Consider the following 22,875-nt stretch of genomic DNA (forward strand, 5'->3'; position numbering starts at 1 on the left):
AATTTCATCTAACAGTTGGGGGGGACAATAAACATGAAATTTCTCAAGAGCAAATTTTGAAGGGGACACAAATAATACAGCCAAAATCGTACTTATAAAGATATGTGTACCTACAACAACAAAAAAATCTCTACCGTACTACTTATTTGTCGTTTTGGTGCACTGAAAAATGATGTAGGCCTAATGTCCATTTTTCTTTTCTCTTTCATTTTATCTGACCAACAACACAAATTGATAGTTGTTTAAATACGATTAAAGTTCACCACGCAGTCATATTATAATTATTATCTTATATTATCTTATATATTATATTATATCTTATATATATATCTTATATTATCTTGCGTCCTCCACATAGTATTTTATACTATGATATTCAGATCTTTAGATATTCAACTGCAGCAAACCCTCTGATCTGCCACTTCATATTGAGCAAAACCTAACACAGACCTGGCGGAGCGGCAGTGCGCGTATAGGCTACTTTAGGTTTAGAATGAGCGCCAATTTGGGGGGCGGGTTGCTTGCATTTCATTAGTTCATTAGCCTATTATTCGTAATGAAAACACAGCAGGAAAATGACACTCTCATTTAAATAGGCGCTTTTACATTTCGCTTTGAAACCAAATCTTCCGCGATCATCTTGTCTGTCAGCTGTTCGGCTCGTGCTGTATTGAGCAGACGCGTTCAGTTTTTAATAGTTGTGTCTGTTCTCTAACTGAACCAAATTATTTTATTACTATAAAAATGAAGACGACGGTGGCCCGGGGCAGTGCCGCGGTGGGCAAGTGATGTTAACAGTGTTTTGCCTAATCTGTATTAAAGAGAAAATAATCACTTCATTTGATGTTTAAAGTGAATAAAATAGCCTTGACAGCTTACTGGAGTTTCACAACTGCTGTCTGAAGAGCTTTGTTCTCTCCCCAAATTTGTGTGGTACTTTTTTTACGTTCTATGGGTAACGTTAGTTGAGGTGCGCGGTGGATCAAACCACTGTTGGGCAAGGGGGGAGGGGGGACTCAAAATGTTTCTAAACTTAAAACGCATTTTTTGTCCCGTTTGCATTTGTATTGTTTTACTACTTACACATTTATTTTAAGTATATATCATTATATTATTTACAATACTCAGCATGGTTTTCAGGGGGGGACAGCCCTCAGATTGGGGGGGTCCTGTCCCCCCCGCGATTTACGCCCCTGTTTACAGAGAGGCTGAAGATCGCGAATCATGTTTGTTTCCCTTATTTTGCAAAAAGCACAACAATTTGTTTTTTATTGTGACTGTACACAAAAAAAATTGAAACTTAACAGAATATAATGATGTATAACACTTGCATGAATGATAAAAAATGACAGCGTTATTTGAGTCTCTTTGGCACTGATAAGAAAAAAAGAGAGCCGATCACGCCGGCGCGACCGCCGACTCGAGGGGGTTAATGGACTGTCCCTCCCTTGCTCAGGTTTTTTTCTCCAGAAGCCCTTGAACATATAGGGCTCACGGAAGACAGTAAATTATAAGCAGTGATTATTGTGTTTATAGTTCATAGCAAACACCATATATGCACTCCTGTAACTTTCACCACTGCAAAATAAAAATAAAAAATTGTGGTGATGACCTCACACCGCGGTAGGCATCTCATTACCGCAATATTGCGGTGATGCAGTTATCGTCACACCCTTAGCGAATAGCACTAGAATTTTTTTTTTTTTTTTTTCTATCGTGTTCCTCAGCAGGCGGAACGTGTCATAATCATAACGATAACAAGTCCCACCCATTAAAAGGAACGATGTGATTGGTCAATTTTCCTTGAAATTCGCCTGTCATTGACTTGTCATGGCTTGGCCCTCTGTAACTTCACAGCTGGACCACCAATAACAAAGCTGAAAGTGTTAGGCGAAAAAATCCTAATATGGAGTAAACGGACGTCTATACAACACAACCACAAACTGAATCGGCAGATTTGAAGGGTTTTATTTCCTCAAAAATGTTTATTGTCAAAATATAAATTACTAAAATAACATTAGAACTAATTACTTTTTATTAAAAAAGTTTTTACTTGTTAAACTATTATTTAAAAGTTTGTAAATATTATTTTTTTTACAATAGTTTAGGACAGCTCTCTGAAGGCCTTGAAGGGCCCTGACGGTTCCCCCCTGATTACGACAATGAGTGGGTCCTGACACCAATAGAGTTTAGACTGTCTGTTTGTAAATGCCAATCCTAATACACCTTTTTCATTATCTACATGTATATTAAAATCACCAACAATTTAGACTTTGTCTGTAGTCATTACTAATTCCGATAAAAAAATCTGCAAATTCTTTGATTTAAGTCTGAATGGGTGACCTGTATATAGTAGCCAGTTCAAATATAGCATGACATATATAATCTCAATCTCAAAAACTCCAAAAACAAGCATTATTGTTCTTCTAAAACTATAAACGTAACGTGAATGAATGAAATCTAAATTTAACATGTGTGACGATTTTTATGTCTTTGAGAGTAACTGCTTTTTCCATTTGCCTGCTGCAGTTCGGCAGTGCGGATCAGAAACTGGCTCTGGCGACTCGTATCCGTGGCCATGTGTTGCCGCTGGCTCTGCAGATGTATGGTTGTCGTGTGATCCAGAAAGCTCTGGAATCCATCTCCTCCGACCAGCAGGTAATTGTAAGTTGCCTTTTTTTTTTTTTTTTACTTTACACATAACATGTCAATTACACAACAATGTTGAGGAATTGATTGTATTATAACTTTCTAAATTAGTCAAGTGCCTCAATGTCATTTAAGACCTTAATTCCAGGTGTATTCGTGCTATGTTTTTCCCCCCAAACCTGACAAATTCTGATAAAATATTATGTTCAGTTAATTTAGACAGTTGTTCACTAATAAGAGTTTCAAAAATCTTTGACAGAATGCAAAATTTAGAAATCAGCCTATCAGTGTTAATTTTGTTGACAAATAATTTGTCACAATTTTCGTCAACAACCTTTTTTCACTGACAACTAAATAAAAACTAGTGTTGGATGACAAAAACTATGACAAAAATCAACTGTCATTTTTGTCAACAAATAAAAACGAGACAAATATTTTAGGGAGGGACGATTAGGGAAGAGATCCAGTCAGAACTGATATCCTGTGTAACACATGCGCACATTTAATTTGAACTTGCTGATCTAACCGCTGGAAAACACGGCGCTGTTGCACGTTCTACAGGCTCACATCCCCAATACAGCGCTCTAGAGCAGTTCACAATCAATGAATAGCGCACATTTATGCCAGGCAATTGTTTATAAACTAATGCTGATGAATAATGACAATGTTTACTTTACAATGTTTATATAGTAATGTTTTAGACGGTTGTAACAATGCATATTTTATCTCCCTCATCTGAACTTGAATGAGCATCCTGCAACTGCAATAGTAATCCGCAGACATTTCAAAATAAGACTCAATGTGTTTTTCGAGCTTGTTTATAATTAAAAGTCACGCATTATATATTAGTTTTTGGTTACACAATAAACTGTATTTAATTTCATTCTCATTTGACACACATTCAATAAAGTATCAGGGTTATAATAGTTAACTAAAACCATTAAAAAAAAATCTTTATTACTTGAAATTAAATAAATGTTGACTGAAATTAAAAAATAAATAAACAAACTTATTTGAAGCTTTAGCTTAACCTGATGTGGCCTACTAACTAAAACCGAAATACAAAGTTATAAAAACTATATAAATGTTTTTTTTAAAAAGCAAACAAAAAAGTGATTTGAGCTCTCTTTCGTGTATTTTTAATGTCAAAAACCAAATGATGTCAATGTCAGTTCAAGTGACAGTCGGTTATGTAATGCCTAAATGCTTAATGTATTACAATTTAACTAAACTCATTAGATTTTTGGAGACTAAATCTACTGTAGATTTAGTCGACTAAAACTAAAAACAATTCAGGTGACTAAAATATGACTAAAACTAAATGGCATTTTAGTCAAAAGACTATGACTAAAACTAAATCAAAATTAACACTGCAGCCTATAGGCATCAATTTTTGTGAGATCTCTTTTTAACAATGGTCCAGATCTTTGGAATTTAATTTAAACAAAGTGAAAGAATAAAAATGTCAAAGGAGCAGCTATAAAATCTGCAGCTAATTTTAAAGTGCCCCTTTATGTTTTTTTTGAATATTCCCTTTCATGCAGTGTGTAATATAGATGACATTCTGCAAAGTTGTATAGTTGAAAGTGCACAATAAATAAAGTTATTGTCTCCAAAAAGAAAGAATCGACTCAATTTCAATCGCCTTATGGAGTCGTTTTTGTTTCAAATCTTTTTGTATGACGGTTCTTCGTCAGTAGAATGTGTTGTACGTTGTCCGCCCGTGAAAAACTTGTCCGCCCTCAAACGCCATTTGACTGACGACTGCTTCTCAAATCTCGGAGTTCAACACAGGATTCGCATAAGGCTTGCTCTTGAAAAATGGGTCATTACTCAGTTTGTTTGGACCAGCTTACTCCTCAGAATCACAACCTGTAAGTTATTAATTATTGATGTATATATTTTCTACTGTGTAGTTTTGTTTCATATTGTGTAGGTATCTGGCTAACTGGCTAACTTACGTTATTACTGTTTTACAGAAATACTACTGTAAATAAGTTGTAGGCCACTATTACCTAAAACTGTCTATTAATGCAACCCCCCCCCCCCCCCCCCCCCTTTAAAAAATAAGACTGATTGACCGCCGATGAGGTTCTGGCTTTATTAAGCTTATATGTGGAGGATGAAATGCAGCGGGAACTGGAAAGTCACACTCAGTCTTGCGTCACTGGACTAATCTTCACTGTACTTTAGACCACGATGAAAGTACAGACAACAACAGGTCTGGGGGAAAAAGTTCCTGTGACAAATTGTTCTGGTTAATTTCGGTGGAAACGGGGCTTAGGAAGACACATCATGGCCATATTCTAGGATGATAATGTCAAGATGCATAAGACTCAAATTGTGAAAGACCTTAAATTCATTGAAAGTCTTTGGGATTTGCTGGTGTATACTTTACAGAGTGCTTGACTTTTGCATTGTCAATACAAGATCTTGACCAAAAACCGATACACCTCTTGATGAAAATAGATTTTGTGATGTTATTTCTATCAAGAGGTGCATACATTTTTGGTCAAGATCTTGTATTGACAATGATCTTGATATTTAGAAATGGCAGTAGTTCTCAGAATTTTTTTTTTTTGTGTGTGTCAGAGTGATATTGTACGGGAGTTGGATGGCCATGTTCTGAAGTGTGTGAAGGATCAGAACGGAAATCATGTGGTGCAGAAATGTATTGAGTGTGTCCAACCCCAAGCTCTTCAGTTCATCATTGATGCCTTCCAGGGCCAGGTATCTCCACAGACACTCATGCTTGTTATAAAGCCCAGAAACAGGATTTACACACATAATGGTGGTAGACCAAATAATGATAAACATTATTGAATGCCATGCCTGTTAAGTTCCCTTAAGAACTGTTATAGTCTAGTGTAGTCTGTTAATAACATGCTAATTAAAATGTAAAAAAGGCTAAGATTTTCTTATACCGTTTATACCATGGTAAATATATTTTCTGGCTTAATAATATATCAGTAGGACTGCTCTACGTTATTTACACCTGGGCTGGCCTATTGCTTTACCACCGATATTACCAGTACTACTTGTTTTACAGGTTAATCGTCTAATTTTGACATAACTTTAAGTCAGTTGCATAACTGACTTAAAATAGATTAGTTTCTAATTTGAGAATGTAAGAGCAAGACTGGTTATCCCTTATCTAACTGCTAGTTGTTCAGACTAGTTCTTAAGACAAAGACTAATGCAAAAAATGTTAGTGATTAAATGCAGAGTGCCCTGTTTACATTTGTTATGAATAATAATGTTTTAGTTTGATGTAAAATCCCAAATAAAATTTTAAATAAAATATTTTGCCAAAAGATGAGCCTAGATGCTAGAAGTTCAGAAAAACACTAATATTGTTGCAGAAATGATCAATGATGTAATGTTCTTTTATTGACCTAGGGATGCACCAGGATGTGTCAGTGTGGTTTTTTTTTTTGTTGTTGTTTTTTTTGGCATGTAGGTATTTGTTTTGTCCACTCATCCGTATGGCTGTCGGGTGATCCAGCGTATCCTGGAGCACTGTACCCAGGAGCAGACCCTGCCCATCCTGGAAGAACTCCACCAGCACTCTGAGCAGCTGGGACAGGTATGACTTCCCAAACCTGTCATCCAAAAAGGAAACTCTGATGTGTACCACTCTCTTACTGTAGTTAGTTTTTTGTTGTGTGGCCTCTTTTCATCTTTCAAAAAATAATTCCAGTAGAAAATGGCAAAATTTAAGTCATTAACCTACATTGGTAGCTGGCTTCTAAAGGGATGTTTACACAGAAAATGTTTTTGGATCCCACCTCGCTTTTCTAGTGCTTTTCTTTGTAAACAGACGCTAGACAGACTTGTTTGACGGTTGCACTTGCATCTAGCACCTTTTGCAGCATCTAGTGCAAGACCCAGCATTCTAAAAACGTGGCTCCCAAGTTAAAAGTTAGACTTTTAAAAAAAATGGCCTTTTGGTTTTTTATTCCACTGCCCCGTGTCTTGCATTTTCAACAGAAAAATTTTCTGTGTGAATGGCCCTTAAGGCTGCTTCCTAACCTGTGACTGATTAGAAATGGTCTTAATGGACAGCAATGCTTACTCAAATGCATGAGACTCAACTAATGCTCAGTTTTTTCCAATGCAGTCTGATGTTAGCATGTTGCTAAGCTAACACAACTCTGCTCTTAGAGTCCCTGCAAAAGGAGTTATTTTTTCCGATTGAGAAGTTGAGGGACATCAAAGCTCAAAGACCTTTTTTAATGGCCAGTAGATTTTAGTTTATTAAAGGAATAGCTCACCCAAAAATGAAAATTGTGTAATTTACTCACCCTCAAGTTGTTCCAAACCTGTATGAATATCTTTCTTCTGCTGAACACAAAGGAAGATTTGGAAGAATGTTTGTAACCAAGCAGACCTCGGCAGTCATTGACAGACTACTATGGTAGTCAATGGCGATATCTGCTTGGTTACAAACATTCTTCCAAATATCTTCCCTTGTGTTCAGCAGAAGAAGTTTATACAGGTTTGGAGCAACTTGAGTGTGACTAAATGATGACAGAATTTTCATTTTTGGGTGAACTATCCCTTTAACTATTATTTAATATTAGAGTTGGTGGGAAGTGGTATGCCTTTATTAAATACATGTAATACTTCCATGTAGTCAAATTCAGGCACCTAAAAAGCCAGCATAACTTTTCTCCCCTAGTCTTTGGAACAGTATGTGCCTATGATGCCTAAAGATGTTGACTCATTAGGTAGCACACTTGGTTTGCTATAAGTTGTGTAATTTAGTTGGCCTTTTGAAGATGGCCCCCATTACAACAATTATGTTTTGAGATTGTCACTTTATAGACAAGTACACTGTTCTTCTTTGTACTTTTTGTGAATGGAAAGGAGGCCATACAATGAGACGAGCTCAGAGTTGTACTTTTTGGGGTAAGGTGGACGCGATTGCATGACATTTTTTCTGCATGACCATTTTGTTCATTTTATACCTTTTGCCTACTTTTATGTAGCATTCATTTGCTATGAAGGATGTTCTTATGTCCAGTTAGATGTGCTGATGGATTTTGATGATGCAAAACATTACCCACCCCTTGCTCCCCTCACTTATTTTATCTAGAAGTATCAAGGCGTTTCATTGGAGATGACCCCCAAAACATATTATACAGTGTCCAGCGATGCACTGTTCAAGGTCAGAGTCATGCGCCTTCCTCCCACTCACAAGAACTTCCTGGCATCTCCTCGTCTACCTCCTAACCAGCCTGTGTCTTAACACCTAGATGCTTCTTCTTCAGTTGCTATTTGCTTTGCAGGGTTCTTTTCACTTACAATTTTCCTTACACAACTTTCTTCCTTCCTGGCTGCCACCTGCCCTGTCTGCCTAAAATCCAATCCTTATACTATTTAGGCCTTATTCAATATAAAGACCAATTTATTTGACACAAACAAGGCTGTAGGATATGGAAGGATATAGTGGTCACAATACCATTTTTATGGTCTGTACCTATACTAGGAAATGGTCTGTACCTATATTAGTAAAATTTCATGATACTCTGTTACCAATAACAATTTCGATACCATAGGAAAAACATTTTTTGTACATAACAAATTTTACTATTTAACTATTTTATTATACTATTTAAATGAATTGCTAACTATTTAAAATTAATTGCTATATTAAGTGAATAAACCATTACAACATTCAGCATGTAGCATTTAAATATCAATTAAGTAAACATTGCTTTAAAGGTCCTGTTCTTCGTGATCCCATTTTTCAAACTTTAGTTAGTGTGTAACGTTGCTGTTAGAGCATAAATAATACCTGTAAAATTATAAAGCTCAAAGTTCAATGCCAAGCAAGATATTTTATTTAACATAAGTTCCCTTTCAAAGCCTACAGCAAACGGCCGGTTTGGACTACATCCCTGTACATCCTGCTTTAATTACGTCAGTAGAACAGTTTGTTGACTAACCTCCGCCCACAAGAATACACGAAAAAGGGGGCGTGGTCTTGTTGCTCCCGCGTGGAGAAGAGGAAGTGTTGCGTTTGTAGTGTTTGTCGCCATATATATATATATATATATATATATATATATATATATATATATATATATATATATATATATATATATATATATATATATATATATATATATATATATATATATATATATATATGTGTGTGTGTATGTGTATGTATATATATATATATATATATATATATATATATATATATATATATATATATATATATATATATATATATATATATATATATATATATATATATATATATATGTGTATGTATGTATATGTGTGTATATATATATGTATATATATGTGTGTGTGATTCTGGAGCAAAACATTATATTGATCTCATAAATTGCCATGTTTGACGCTATACTGAGCAAACATACAAGCTATCCCTGTTGCCAAAAGCAAAAGCAAAGAGGGTTAAGTGAGAGGTTCAATCAAATAAATTATGGGGATTAAAAAGCTATGAATAGAAAAATGCCAGTAAAAAAAATAAAGTGGGGTTCAGGTTAATGTTAAATAAAATGCTTTTTTTCTCCGTTCTACTGAAAATGTGCCAGGAAGCCCACTGTTGCTTTAGTAACAAACTACACTACATGCACTCTTATTTCACTGTTGTTGCTAAAGTTGAGTTTATTTCTGCTTTGTACAAAGTTTGCTTCATACAATTATTTTAACTGCATTGTTAAAGAGGCTAAGCTTTGCCATTTAAAAGCGCAGTTTAAACTCCCCGCCCCCATCTGAACTGGAATCTTTGATTGGTTTTGCACCAGAGTTAGACATGTCATGTTATTGGCTGAAGCGCAAGGTTTCACCGCATTAGTTTGAAAAGTGCCTGTCAAATGCAAGCTCGCCCTCTTGCTCCGTCGGCACCTTTGACAAAGTACTTTGTATCGAAGTTGAATACTTTTTTTTTATTCAACTCAAGTAAAGTAAAAGTACCACAATTTAATTATACTTAACCCTCTGGAGTCTGAGCTGTTTTGGGGCCCTTTAGATGTTTTGACATGCTCTGACATTTGTGCTTTTTTTCAGTTGCTTATAAACATATTAATGGCAAAAGTGTCATTACACCGTGTTCAGCACAAACTGGGCTACCATAATATGCGAGCAACGTGCATGTAGAGAATAATGTTTATGCGTGGTTCTTGAAAAAAACTAAAAATGTAAGTATTAGAATTTAAGGTCTCAAAAACACAATAGATATGTGTCCACAAGACGTTTGACTAATGGGTGTTGTTGCCTAGAGTTTTTCTTCAAACTGATGTGGGAATCATTGAGCCTATTCATTCACTTAAAACAATATATTAATTTACATTTTGTAAGACACTTTTTCTTTATAAAGGCCATATGCGAAGAGCTGTGAATGATCATTAATAATGATGTAAATCATACCTGAGAGAACAAAAGACCTGCATAATGACCAGCAAGAATGAGCCTCAGGTATGTGTCAGAGAGAGCAACAAGACAAAAGAAAAATATTTTGTTGTAGAGGTCGACCGATATTTGTCATTTTTTTAAATATCAGCATCAGCCGGTATCCGTGTTTAGTAGCGCGATTTAAAGTCAGGCATGTCCGCGGTCAGCCCCGTGTTTTTGGTGAGGTGGAAGCGTCCGGAACTGGCATAATGCTACAGCTGGTAGATGGTTTGGTTACTTGCAGTTAACTTTAAGGACTGTAGTCGAAAACTATCAGCAGCTTGCTTACTAACATATTAGCCCCAATGTTATAAGTTCTGTTTTATTTTTCCTGTATCGGAGTCAGGGAATTACACTCTGCGTGGGGTGGAGAAATCAGCAGCTCTCACAAACACTGCAGTGTGATTGAGGGCGAGGGCTACGTTACTGTGCCCCGCTCACAAACAGCAGCGTGCTCGGAGACACCGAGCTGTCCTGACTCCTGGAGCAGCACAGAACAGTGTATGACAGGCTAGCCTTGTTTATACTCAACGCATTCACACGAGCGCGAGGGTGCACGCAGCAAAAATGATTTCAACGCGGAGTGGGCGGTCGTGCGTGTTGAGCGAGGTCAGCGGAGGCTCGCGGAAAGTATAGACAAGGCTGAAGCAACATCAAACGCAAGCAAAAGCACCCTCAGTAGTGTATTATGTGTAACTAATGCCTGAAATATTGTGACAAACGAACACTCAGACAGAAGCTCGCACACCACATGAAGATTGCTCGCAGAGAGCAGCGCAGAAACGCAGTGTCAACGCTGTCCTGTGACTAAAGTCACTAAAGTAGCTTAGAAACTCAACCGTTATAGGCATATATTTTAATACCTTTGAAGTAAGTACAAACCACAGCTTCATAATGAATAGAGACTTATGAGGAATTCACACACACAATCCCTCTCTCATTAATGCATTCAAATAAATGTAATGTAGGCCTACTGTGTTAATTTATCTGTATCTGATATACAACAAGCAGAAATCTGCCCCATAGACAATAACTGCTGAAAGTGAACTGTTTCCTTCAAGTATTTTAAAATCACAAAGAAATGCGCTTTTACATTAGAAAAAAAAATTCCACCTTTTAATAGTAGAAAATATTTACAGTACAAACCTTATCAGGAACTTACTCAAAAATTATTAAATTATATTAAATAAAAAGCAAATATATTAAAAACATTGAATAAAATTAAGATACAATTTATACAAAACGAAATTCACTCTAAAGAAAGGCTTTCTACAAAACAAAACTTAATGAAGTGGTCAAAATCATTTCTGACAAACTGACTTGAGGGATCATGTCTTCTGATATATTGCATATCTAATGATGTGTCCTCTTGCTGTTCACTTTTCACAATAAACATATTAAAAAAATTAGGTTATAATATTTAAACATCAATATGAAACAAAATAAGTTTTAATGGCTATTGAACACAAAACGTTTGACTGGTACTATAGGCTATGTATAGCATCTGAGCAGATTTTTGCGAATAAAAGCTTTATTGATGTGACACTAGGCTATTTTAAAATAAACACTTCATAATCTGTCCAAAACAGGCCAAGGAAATCTTGTCTAAACAGTTTTACGTCTATGACATTTTATGTTGCAGCAGGATTCATATTTAAACGGTCTTTTGCGGTTTAATATTCACAGACACTAACATAATAAACTTACCTCACAAAAGCCCCCACGATTTTCTTCTTAGGTTGGCTAAATTATTCCAGGATCATTCCTCCTCACCGCGTCTCAAAACGATTTAAAGTGTTGGTGTGTTTATTTGAGTTGATGTGGGCGTTGATTCTGCTCTCATTGATCGATTGCATCAGTATTTGAATCTCAAAAGAATGCGTGCTCCGTGGGCGTGGCTGCATTAGCGGATAATGAGACATTCGTGAATGACGGACATGTCTCTCTTTTCAAACAGATTACATAAACACAGAATATTTGTTTTCGTTTTGATTTACATTATTTAAAACCTGACATTTCAACGTTTCTTTAGACATATGTCTCATGTTTGTGTGATAAGTTTTCACTAAGCTACAGGTCATTTTCTGAAGAGAATCAGATTAGACATCATTTACAGAGAGGCTTCAGATCGCGCATTGTTTGTTTTCTTTATTTTGCAAAAAGCACAACATTTTGTTTTTATTGTGGCTGTACACAAATAAAAGTAGAAACTTAACAGATTATAATGATGTATAACACTTGCCTGAATGATAAAAATCGACAGAGTTAAGAAAAAAAGCGAGTTGATCTCGCCGGCGTGACGGCCGACTCCAGGGGGTTAATAAAGTTGAAAAAAATAAAAAATCTGCTCAAGTATTGTAGCAAAAGTATTTATACTTAGTTACTTTCCACCTCTGACTAGAAGTATATGAGATAGAAAGTATAAAAGAAGTGTAATTGACAGAGAGCAGCCTGACACAGCATCAATGGCTCAATTAGGGGTGCACCGATCCGACTTTTTCAGTCCCGATACCGATACCGATGCCTGGGCTTTGTGTATCTGTCGATACCCGATACCGATCCGATATATTGTTGAATTAATAATAAACTGTATATCTTCCACCTTATACCTTCCTTGAAGAGACACCAGACTTTACTAACTAAACATAACTAAGACAAAATAACAGATGTATGTAAGGTGTTGAATTCTTATTTATTTAAAAAACAATTGTGCATTCAAATCTAAAATAGAATGTAATCTAACTTCTTTAAATAAATAAAATGTAGCAGTGGAAACAAAAAACAGTGTATTGGTCAAACATACAATAGTAATCTGACAGTTACCAAACATTTTTTACACTACAGATAATTGTTTTGGTATATAATCATATCAATATTAAAAAGTAGCATTACAAATTAACAAATAGTCTAATTTTCTACCATATGCAATTTAATAAAAATTTTCAGCTAGCTAATAACAACTTTGTTCTGGTTTCACCTCACTCCAGATTAAATGATTGTAGGCTAGGCCTATTTATTTTACTACACATTGTCAACAGAAATAAGATGAAATACTGTTGATAATTAAAAATAATTCTTACTACCCACTCTTGCTAAAATGGGTAAGCACACTTGTGTTCTCATTTCAGTTGCGTTCTGAGTAAATTAATAAACTGAGTTCATGAGTTCAGTGTTGGACAGATCAGTTGTTCTGGCCAGTCGTTAAAATGATTCGGTTCAAAGGAGTCATTAGGTCACGAATCGGACATTAGCAGACGCGTTGTGTGCGAATCCCGTCTGTTAGAACATCGCGAAAGATGTCAACACACAGAAAACACTTCATAACTGGATATAATTTGTCTCCCGCTTATTGAAAGTATGCTTTATGTCAGCTGGTCAGAGAAGAGTCAATGTTTTTTGAGCGCAATTCACACCCAGTGATAATTCAAGGACAAAATTGTCCGAATGTGTCACGTGCAACATGGTTTCGGTCTTCCGAGCTTTTGATTTTGATTAATATGTGAAATATGAGAGCGAACACTGATTATTTTGAAGACCCAGAGAGCGCGCGCGGGGGAGGAGCTCTCAGATCGGTCTCTCTGTCACTCAGTCACAAGCGCAGCATCTGTTCTACATCACTCGTAAATCACAATAACTCATCAAATTAGGCTTTGGCCGTCAAAAAAATGTCAATGCAGGAAAGACCCTGACTTTGCAGTAATACCCTCGAAACAGCGACGAACTAGTTGGCGTGGCAAGCGTGAAATATCTCCTCCACACAGCCGACTCTCTGGCTCGCTCCCTTCTAGCATGCGACACACGTGAAGCTGACGAATGACGTAGGTTCTGCTGCGACGGAAAAAAACACCTGGATCGGCTTGTGGATCTGTTAATTTTTCCGATCCCCGATCCAGCTATTTTGTCAGTATCGCGGCCGATATCCGATCCTAATATCGGATCGGTGCACCCCTAGGCTCAATCAATGGCAGGGGGTGAGACTGTTTGTCCTGACCAATGGCAAATGAATTATCTCGCTATATTAGCATGTTGACACATTTATCATTCATGATGTTCAATCAACCAAAACCAATTGCTTAGGTTAAGACACATGAATGTAAGAAAGAGACAACATAAAACAGTCATTGCCCCTACTAAGCTAGTGCTATCAGCTGGCCCATCCGGCCATGCTTGAGTCCTGACATATTTGTCGTACATCTAACCCTAACAGCCTTGTTTATTGTCGTCAAACTAAACCGGGTCATTTCTCTCAGTAAGGTCTATTTATCTCTCTACATATGAATGAAACTTGTTTTGTTGTTGTTAATCTCTCAAAAATTCAGTGTTTCTGGCACTTTCAATGATTTTCTCTTTCTGCTCCATCCAAAGCACCTCAGACCAACATCTTTGATTTTTTGTGTGCATCCTTAATAGTTGAACTAATCTTGTGCAAATAAACCAACCCAAAAATAAACTAGTGACCGCTCCTTCTAATTTGAGGGATCATTCTACTGTTAGGAAAGAGCCACATCTTGATTGAGATATTGACATTGACTTGCCACCTTCCAGTTAAATGTTGGTGTGTGTATTTGAGTGGGTGCTGTGGTTTCTAATAGGGATATTTGCCAAATGTCAATTATTAGGGTAAATCATTGCTTGGATAAAGTGGGAGCATTATTGCCATTATGGCCATGGGTTGCTATTATTGAAATGAGGTCAGTTTTTTGTTGTTGTGAGGGTGTGGTTAAAGCCTTGCTCAACCTTGTTGCACTAGTCATTCATCTGTTGTTCTGTCTTAGGTGATGGTGTTATGTTAATCTTCTACATGTTCTTTATCTCTCCCTTCCACTCTCCTGTTCCTGTCTTCACCTACAGGATCAGTACGGTAACTATGTGATCCAGCATGTTTTGGAGCATGGGCGTCCAGAAGACAAGAGCAAGATAGTGGCGGAGGTCAGAGGGAAGGTTCTGGCTCTGAGTCAGCATAAATTTGCAAGGTCAGTCAATTCTGACAACTATTTTTCTTTCTATAAATATTATTTTAAAATATTAAAAATATAAATAATACAAATACAATTTAAATAATTTATATTATTATTATTATATATAATTTATATTTCTATAAAATTAGTTTTACAGCACTGCTTCCAATTTTCAGGACAAGTAATCATTTTTAGAGTATTACAGTAAAATCAAGAGCAATTAACAGTAAATAATTCCATATATAGATCATTCAAAGACATGTTTTCATCCAAAGTTAAAGCGAATTTAACTCGCATAATCGCATAAAACATTTGCGAATAAAAAATGTGTTCATGAAAACAAAATTGTTACTTCCTAGGAAATTGGTGCAAAATATCTGTAATACAAATTGGTCAACTGGTTATTCTGGTTATCCAATCACATCCTTTTTTTTTTTGCACATCAATGGATTTATTTGGTAAATCTGTTTCTAGGGCAGATAAAAATATTGGTTTCGTTATAAATGTATTCCCGTTTTGATGAACTGATATCATTTGTTAAATCCAAAGAATTTATCTTTTTTTGGTCTATGCTGTTTTCAGTTGATCAATGAACAAATCTTTGTATTGTGCCTCCCATTCAATGAATCACTATACGCTTTGTTACTTTTGATATGAAACAAAGTCTCAGATTTCAAATTCTGTCAATTTTGGGATCGACGATATGGATTTTTTTAGGGCCGATACCGATTTTTTTCCATCAGCCTTAGCCAATGACCGATACGGGCTGCCGATTTTCTTGAGCTGATATTCGGAGCCGATATTGCTTTTGCTCCCTCATCATAAAAATGACACAATGATCATGATGATAACAATGTTACAAGTCTCAATTTAAAAAAAGTGACATCTATTGTACACATTTTTTTTTAAAGAGCACCTATCATGGCATTTAAAATGTTCCAAATATTGTTTTAGAAGTCCCCAACAACAGTTTTGCATGCATGCAATGACAAAAAAGACTTTAGTTTTCTTATAATATGCATTTATTTTTACCTGTTTTGACAGCGATTCTCAAATGATTCCTTTAGTGATTCACTTTTCAAAACCCCGCCTTTATGTGACGCTAATCTGCGGTGATTGGTCCGATGACCCAGTCAGTTGTGATTGGTTTAGTCTGTGCAGATATTTTCGGAAACGGAACGCCCATCAAAGTCTTATAGTGACAGTAATTTGTTAATATGTGTCAGGAGTTATGAATATGAAAACCGCGTCGGTACTGTTTGATTGTAATATGAGCCTCAGCTGATCTCATTCATAAAAAAACTCCTCTATTCTCCTCACGAAGACTCGCGACAAATCAACATCCCTCAGGGCTTTTAGTTCAAAAGTGTGCAGATGAGGAGACATATTGATAGATTCTCATATGTCTGTGTCAAATTTCTAAACAGAGGAGTATTTTTTATTCAATACTTCCTCAAAATGGGCAGTTATAGCCTAATCATGAGCGATTGAGTCTCTTATGTGTTGTTTTCAATTCATACTGGCAGCCGGAGGGCGCTCTGTGCACATGTAGTCCATGTATGGTACAGACAGACGAAGAAGAACCATGTGCCATAATAGAAGTCCATAATAAAAGCTTCCTGAGATCGCGAAACATACATTTGACGACTAATAAACACACAATCGCGACGATGTATGGTTTGTCTTCAAGCCACTTAGTCTTCAAATGCTCATCCTTGGGCAGATGAAAGAAGTTTGCTTTTGAGTGGCACTTCAGAACACAGCGTCTCGTCGCCATGATGTTTTCTAGTTTTCACTGGCGTCTTGGAGCGCAATAAGTGGGCGTATCGTATTCAAATAACTTGACAAGTTGACGTCATCTAGTCAGAGAAAAAGCTTCGGTCTTCTAACGATTCTTAAAAATGACTCCGAGTCGACTCTTACTTTTGAAAGAAAATAACTATATATATGGTGCACTGTCATATTTCAAGCTATCACAGGATGTTTTTGTTCACTTAGATCTATGTTACACACTACATGAAAGGTACATTTCAAAATTCCATGATAGGTGCTCTTTAAAATTTAAAGGGTTAGTTCACCCAAAAATAAAAATTCTGTCATTAATTACTTACCCTCATGTCGTTCGACACCCGTAAGACCTCCGTTCATCTTCGGAACAGAAATGAAGATATTTTAGTTGAAATCTGATGGCTCTGAAAGGCCTCCATTGGCACAATGGCACGGTTCACTCTCAAGACCCTTAAAAGGTACTAAAGACGTCGTTACAAAGTCCATCTCACTACAGGGGTTCTAAAATAACTTTATGAATCGGCGATAATAGTTTTTGTGCGCAAAAAAACCCTAAATAACGACTTACATAGTGATGACGATTTCAAAACAAGGCATCATGAAGCTTCGAAGCGTTATGAATCAGCGAGCCGATTCATGATTCGGATCGCGTGTCAAACCGCCAAACTGCTGAAATTTGGTGATTCAAACCGCTGAATCGTCTCGCTGATTTATAACGCTTCGAAGCTTCATGATGCCTTGTTTTGAAATCGTCATCACTATGTAAGTCGTTATTTAGGGTTTTTTTGCGCACAAAAACTATTATCGCTGATTCATAAAGTTATTTTAGAACCACTGTAGTGAGATGGACTTTGTAACAACGTCTTTAGTACCTTTTAAGGGTCTTGAGAGTGAACCATGCCATTGTGCCAATGGAGGCCTTTCAGAGCCATCAGATTTCAACTAAAATATCTTAATTTCTGTTCTGAAGATGAACGGAGGTATTACGGGTGTCGAACGACGTGAGGGTAAGTAATTAATGACACAATTTTCATTTTTGGTTGAACTAACCCTTTAACAAATAGTAAAAATAGGTGAGGTAAGAACAAGGGGGAAAAAAAGAGTTCAGTGGTGAAAATAAATTCTGAAAATAAATATTTAAGCATAAATTAAGTAATTACACTATTGCACACAGGAGCAACAAGCAAGCAGCATAATAAAGTGCACACTGACTGTACTATACTTAAAAAAATACTCAAAAAATAAGTACAATGTACTTACTGTGTTCAAATTGTATTGCAAAACACCTTTGCTGATATTGAGGAGGGATACGGGTAGGGTTAGGGACAGGTGTGGTGGTATGGGTAAGTTTAAGGGTTAGGGTTAGGTGTAAGGGAAGTGCCAACTGTGTAATTACAAATGTAACTACAGAAATTAATTACAGACGTAATTACATGCAGGTATTTTATAATGTAAGTACAATGTAAAAACATGTATGTACACAATAAGTGCATTGTATCAAATGATTACTTAAAATGTTAGTACATAGTAGTTAAGGCCACCTAATATAAAGTGGGTCCCTTAATTTTAAAACTATTTACAACCTAGTCATTTAATGCTTGGGTGCACTTAACTTAATCTCTTGTAGAGCAACATCAGCGGTAATTCAGGAAAAAATCTCCCAATGCTACATGTGAAACTTCGGTCTTCCGACCTTTTACCATCGTGTCAATTCTCAATTGATTTTGATGGATATGCGCAAGGAAGGGAGAGCAAGACCATTTGAAGCATAGGTTTGACGGTGAGAGTGTGCGCGTGCGGCCGGAGGAGGGGCGCTCTCTGCTCGTTCTCTCAACAGCACATGCGACCTGTCACAAGCGCAACAGTCAGTCTCTACATCACTCACTGATCAAATAAGGCTTTAGCGGGATAAAAATTCGCTTTGGCGGCCACCAAAAAACGTAGTATGTGGCGGCCGGTGTTGATTTTGTAGCGCACCACCGCGACTTAATCTATGTGTGGGAAACACACCACACGCGTCCAAACCTCAGGCAGGTGGTCGCTGAATAAAATTCCCACAAATACCACGGTACAATGTCGGCATTAGTTAATCCTATGACCAGTGTTCGTAACAGCTACTGTATGCATACATATAGCCTACAACTTAGCTATTTGCAGCTCCTTAAATACAATGGCAAGCAGTTTTATAGACGAGGCATTCAGCATTTGCGTTTTCCATTTGGACACACAAACTTGCTTAGCTATAGTTGCAAGCACATATAGAGCAACATGTTTCCACTTTCAAAGTGTATAGCAATATTTCAACTAAGTCAAACAGTTAAAAGATGCTTTGAAAGTTTAAAACTTATCGTTGTCTTGAAGAGAAGATTCTAGCACTCTGCTAGTGGGGGAGCGGCAGTGCATGAACTGCAGCGTCTCCAGCAGCACAGAGCTGCCTGTGGACCAGTCCCGGTTCCAGAATCAAATCACTGAGAGTGCTTCTGAAATTACTGAGGGTGCTCTAGTAAAGTGCAGATAGGCTAAGCAACGGCTCCACAATAGCGGTGTACAGTGAGAAATTTATGATTATTTATTTACAAGTCATCACTTTTACCAATAATTGGAATTTCAAAAATATTTTTCTACAAATTGTCTATTAATCTATTAGTCTGCCTTTACATTGCTTTAAAGCGTTCCTGGTATTTTAACATGTCATCTTCCTGAGAACCAGAAAAAAAGGTTTTGTGAATTATGTTTTTTTCCCCGGTCATTACATTGTTTGGAGCATAAAAAACAAAAGCCCCGTTTCCACCGAAATTACCCGGAACAATTTGTACCAGGAACTTTTTTTACAGGAACTTTTTTTCCCCCAGACCTGCTACTGTCTGCGTTTCCACTGCGGTCTAAAGTACCGTGAAGATTAGGCAAATTAGTCCAGAGACGTGGGACTGCGCGGGGCTGCTCCTCCCAGTCAGCGACGGACAGTAATAATTTTTGTGCGACACTGTCTGCAACAATGAGATACAAGGAGCGCTGCTTTTGCTAATTTTGTGGTTTACTAAATATGTAATTAACAAAACGGCGGAAAAGACACGAGCACTGATAATAAAGCATATTCTGAAAGCTCGTAAAGCTAGATTTAATGTTATTATCAGCTATTACGGACATTGACCGTGCGATTGCTGAGACAACGCGCGCCATCGGACAGAAAGAGCAAGACTGATATTTACTGAACGCAGAACGAACCTCGCAAGACTTTTAAAAATGCCGGTTGAAATAAAACGCTGCGTGAATGTACATTACATTCACTGTATTTGTTTATAGCCTTCAACATCAAAATTGTTTTTAGGACTTCATTGGGCAGGATGTGTGAAAAAAAAAGTATTATTAAAATAAATAGAGATTTTTTTTGTTATCCAAATAGAAAAACATACAAAATACAGCCCTATTAAGTATCCTGATATGCATAGTGTTATGCAGAAACCCCATTTTAAAGGCATATTAAAATGTTCACTGTATAATGAATAATTTTTGTGATTATTTAGTACCCTGTTAAAACAATAGTTACATTACATAATTACCATAAAAATGTAACAAAAATATAATAAAAGCAACATCTATAGTTTTTTTTCTTTTTGAAAAAAAGGTTAACTGTGATCAGAGAGCTTACAAATCAGTGAAGCATTGGAATCGGGATCGGTATCGGCCGATCACCATGACAAGAAATCGGTACTCGGTATCGGCAGCAAAAATCCTGATCGGAGCATCCCTATTGGCTACATTACTCACCGCTGCAAAAACACGCCGTAAAGAGATGCATGTGACACTCTCCAGAGCTCGGACACAAATTTGCAAATCTGCCAAATCTGTTTCGCCGATATTATTACTGTATCAACTGAGGGTGCTTTTGCTGGCGTTTAATGGTGCTTAGCACCCTCTTGCACCCCTGTAGAACCGGGCCTGCTGTGGACGCATGTCTGTAAATAATGGCGGGAAAAAAATATCGGCGAACGCAGCAGCCTTGTATCGGATATATCGGTCGATCACTACTGTCAATTTTATAATTAAATTTTATCAATAAAAACTGCCGCACTTAAATGTGGAGTGACTTAAGTTCAAGTTGTAGCACCTCAGTTCAAGCGAAGCAGCAGCGCAAAGCTGACATGAACTGAACATCTTTTCTAGGGCTGCAGCTAACTATTATTTTGGATTAATCTGTCAATTTCTTTGTTTTATTTAATTGGATGAAAAAAAACTAAATATACATTAAAAATCTTTTAAATTAAAATTTTATTAATTCATTATTTTAAACGATATTCCACATCCTGCCCAGTGCTGTCCTCCAAACAATCTGTAATATAAAGCCTATGAAATCAAATATAGTGAATGATTATTCCGATTCCCTTTGATTATTAATATGCAAAAAAGAGCCCTCAAATTCTGGATGCACCTAAAAGCAAGTCCCACAGAATCGCTACATTTTAAAGCGTTACAAACCCAAGAACTGAACCCCGAAAAAAGTCCCCTCAGTCAGCTGGTTCTGAGACTGACTAACCCGACTAACTCTACTAACACTAACCAGTCTCAGACCAGCACTGCTTCTCACACAAACATCAGAATTAACCAAATTATCAAACAAAATAAGAATACATATCTGGAACATTGGGATCAGGAAACTAAATTACAAAGTAAATTACAATTCTATCGAACTCTAAAGTCAAATTATGAATTGGAAGAATATCTACAGATGTCAGAGACACAAAGCAGAGACGGGTCCTGACCAAGTACAGGCTCAGTACAGTCTGGCCATCGAGACCGGCAGACACAGAAAGAGCTGGTTACCCAGAGAGCAAAGGGTTTGTGTTCACTGTAGGACCAGAGCGATCGAGACAGAGATGCACTTCCTCCTTCACTGTCAAAAATACATTTCCATAAGAGACCTCTACTTAAACAAATTCAATACATTAATAAAGAACTTTACAGCCATGACTGAAGTAGATCAAATAAAGAGAATATTAGGAGAGGGACAGACAGCAGCACTGGCTGCAAAATACGTGTGGATGTGCCACAGCCTGAGAGACAGCAGGTGAATGTGTGTGTTGCCTCTGACCTCTGTGTTTCCCTACTGTCCACCACAGTGACCCTCAGAACGTATATATATATATATATATATATATATATACATACATACATACATACATACACACACACACACACACACACACACACACACACACACACACACACACACACACACACACACACACACACACACACACACACACACACACACACGTTTGTTTTTGTGAAATGTGAGGACATTCCATAGGCGTAATGGTTTTTATACCGTACAAACCATATTTTCTATCCCCTTACACTGCCCCTGCCCCTAAACCTAGCCCTCACAGGAGACTGTGCAGTTCACTTTCTGTGAAAAAAAACTTGTTCTGTATGATTTATAAGCATTTTGAAAAGTGAGGACATGGGGAACGTCCTCATATTTCACCCTCTTTTTGTAATACCTATGTCATACCCATGTCATTATACACATTTGTGTCCTGATATTTCACAAAAACATGCCCACACACACACACACACACACACACACACACACACACACGTTAAAACACTGTGGTATCAAATGTTCTAATTTGTTACACTGTTTATAAGTTTGTTATAATATTTTCCTCTATTATTTTGATGTTTATTATTATCATTAATATTATTATTTATGTTCATATATGTATTATTATTTATGTTCATATATTCCTAGCTTTGGCAATATTGTATGATTTACATTCATGCCAATAAAGCAATTTTGAATTTGAATTTGAATGTATCTATGTAGGCTATGCTATACATTACAAGCAAAAAAAAGGGGTTAAAATCCATTCTAAACCTAAAAATAACTGATTGCTTACTATTTTAAAGCAGATATTAAAATGACTAAATTAAAAATGATAAACACAAAAGCACAAAATGTTAACTTGAACGAGGCATGAACCTGCCAACATGTACGCATTTTTCGTACTCTGCACGCATTTTGACCCTTAAGTACGCTTGTGCGCTC

The 22,875-nt window shown here is 36.7% G+C and overlaps 1 protein-coding gene across 7 annotated transcripts in view; it reads left to right on the forward strand.

Annotated features, from left to right (window-relative positions):
• pum2 (pumilio RNA-binding family member 2) overlaps window positions 1-22,875 on the forward strand; it is a 243,473-nt gene that overhangs the window by 187,255 nt on the left and 33,343 nt on the right. For 3 of the 7 annotated variants that reach the window (XM_079831666.1, XM_079831670.1, XM_079831671.1), the window contains 5 exons: window positions 2,530-2,664; window positions 5,242-5,379; window positions 6,110-6,235; window positions 7,748-7,819; window positions 14,932-15,053. In XM_079831666.1, the coding sequence (XP_079687792.1) occupies window positions 2,530-2,664; window positions 5,242-5,379; window positions 6,110-6,235; window positions 7,748-7,819; window positions 14,932-15,053 (593 nt within the window). Of the gene's footprint in view, window positions 1-2,529; window positions 2,665-5,241; window positions 5,990-6,109; window positions 6,236-7,747; window positions 7,820-14,931; window positions 15,054-22,875 lie in introns of those variants that run through there. The other 4 variants (XM_079831667.1, XM_079831668.1, XM_079831669.1 and 1 more) reach the window with 4 other exon arrangements.

This window comes from Gobio gobio, assembly GCF_949357685.1.
Source record: "Gobio gobio genome assembly, chromosome: 12".
NCBI lineage: Eukaryota > Metazoa > Chordata > Actinopteri > Cypriniformes > Gobionidae > Gobio > Gobio gobio.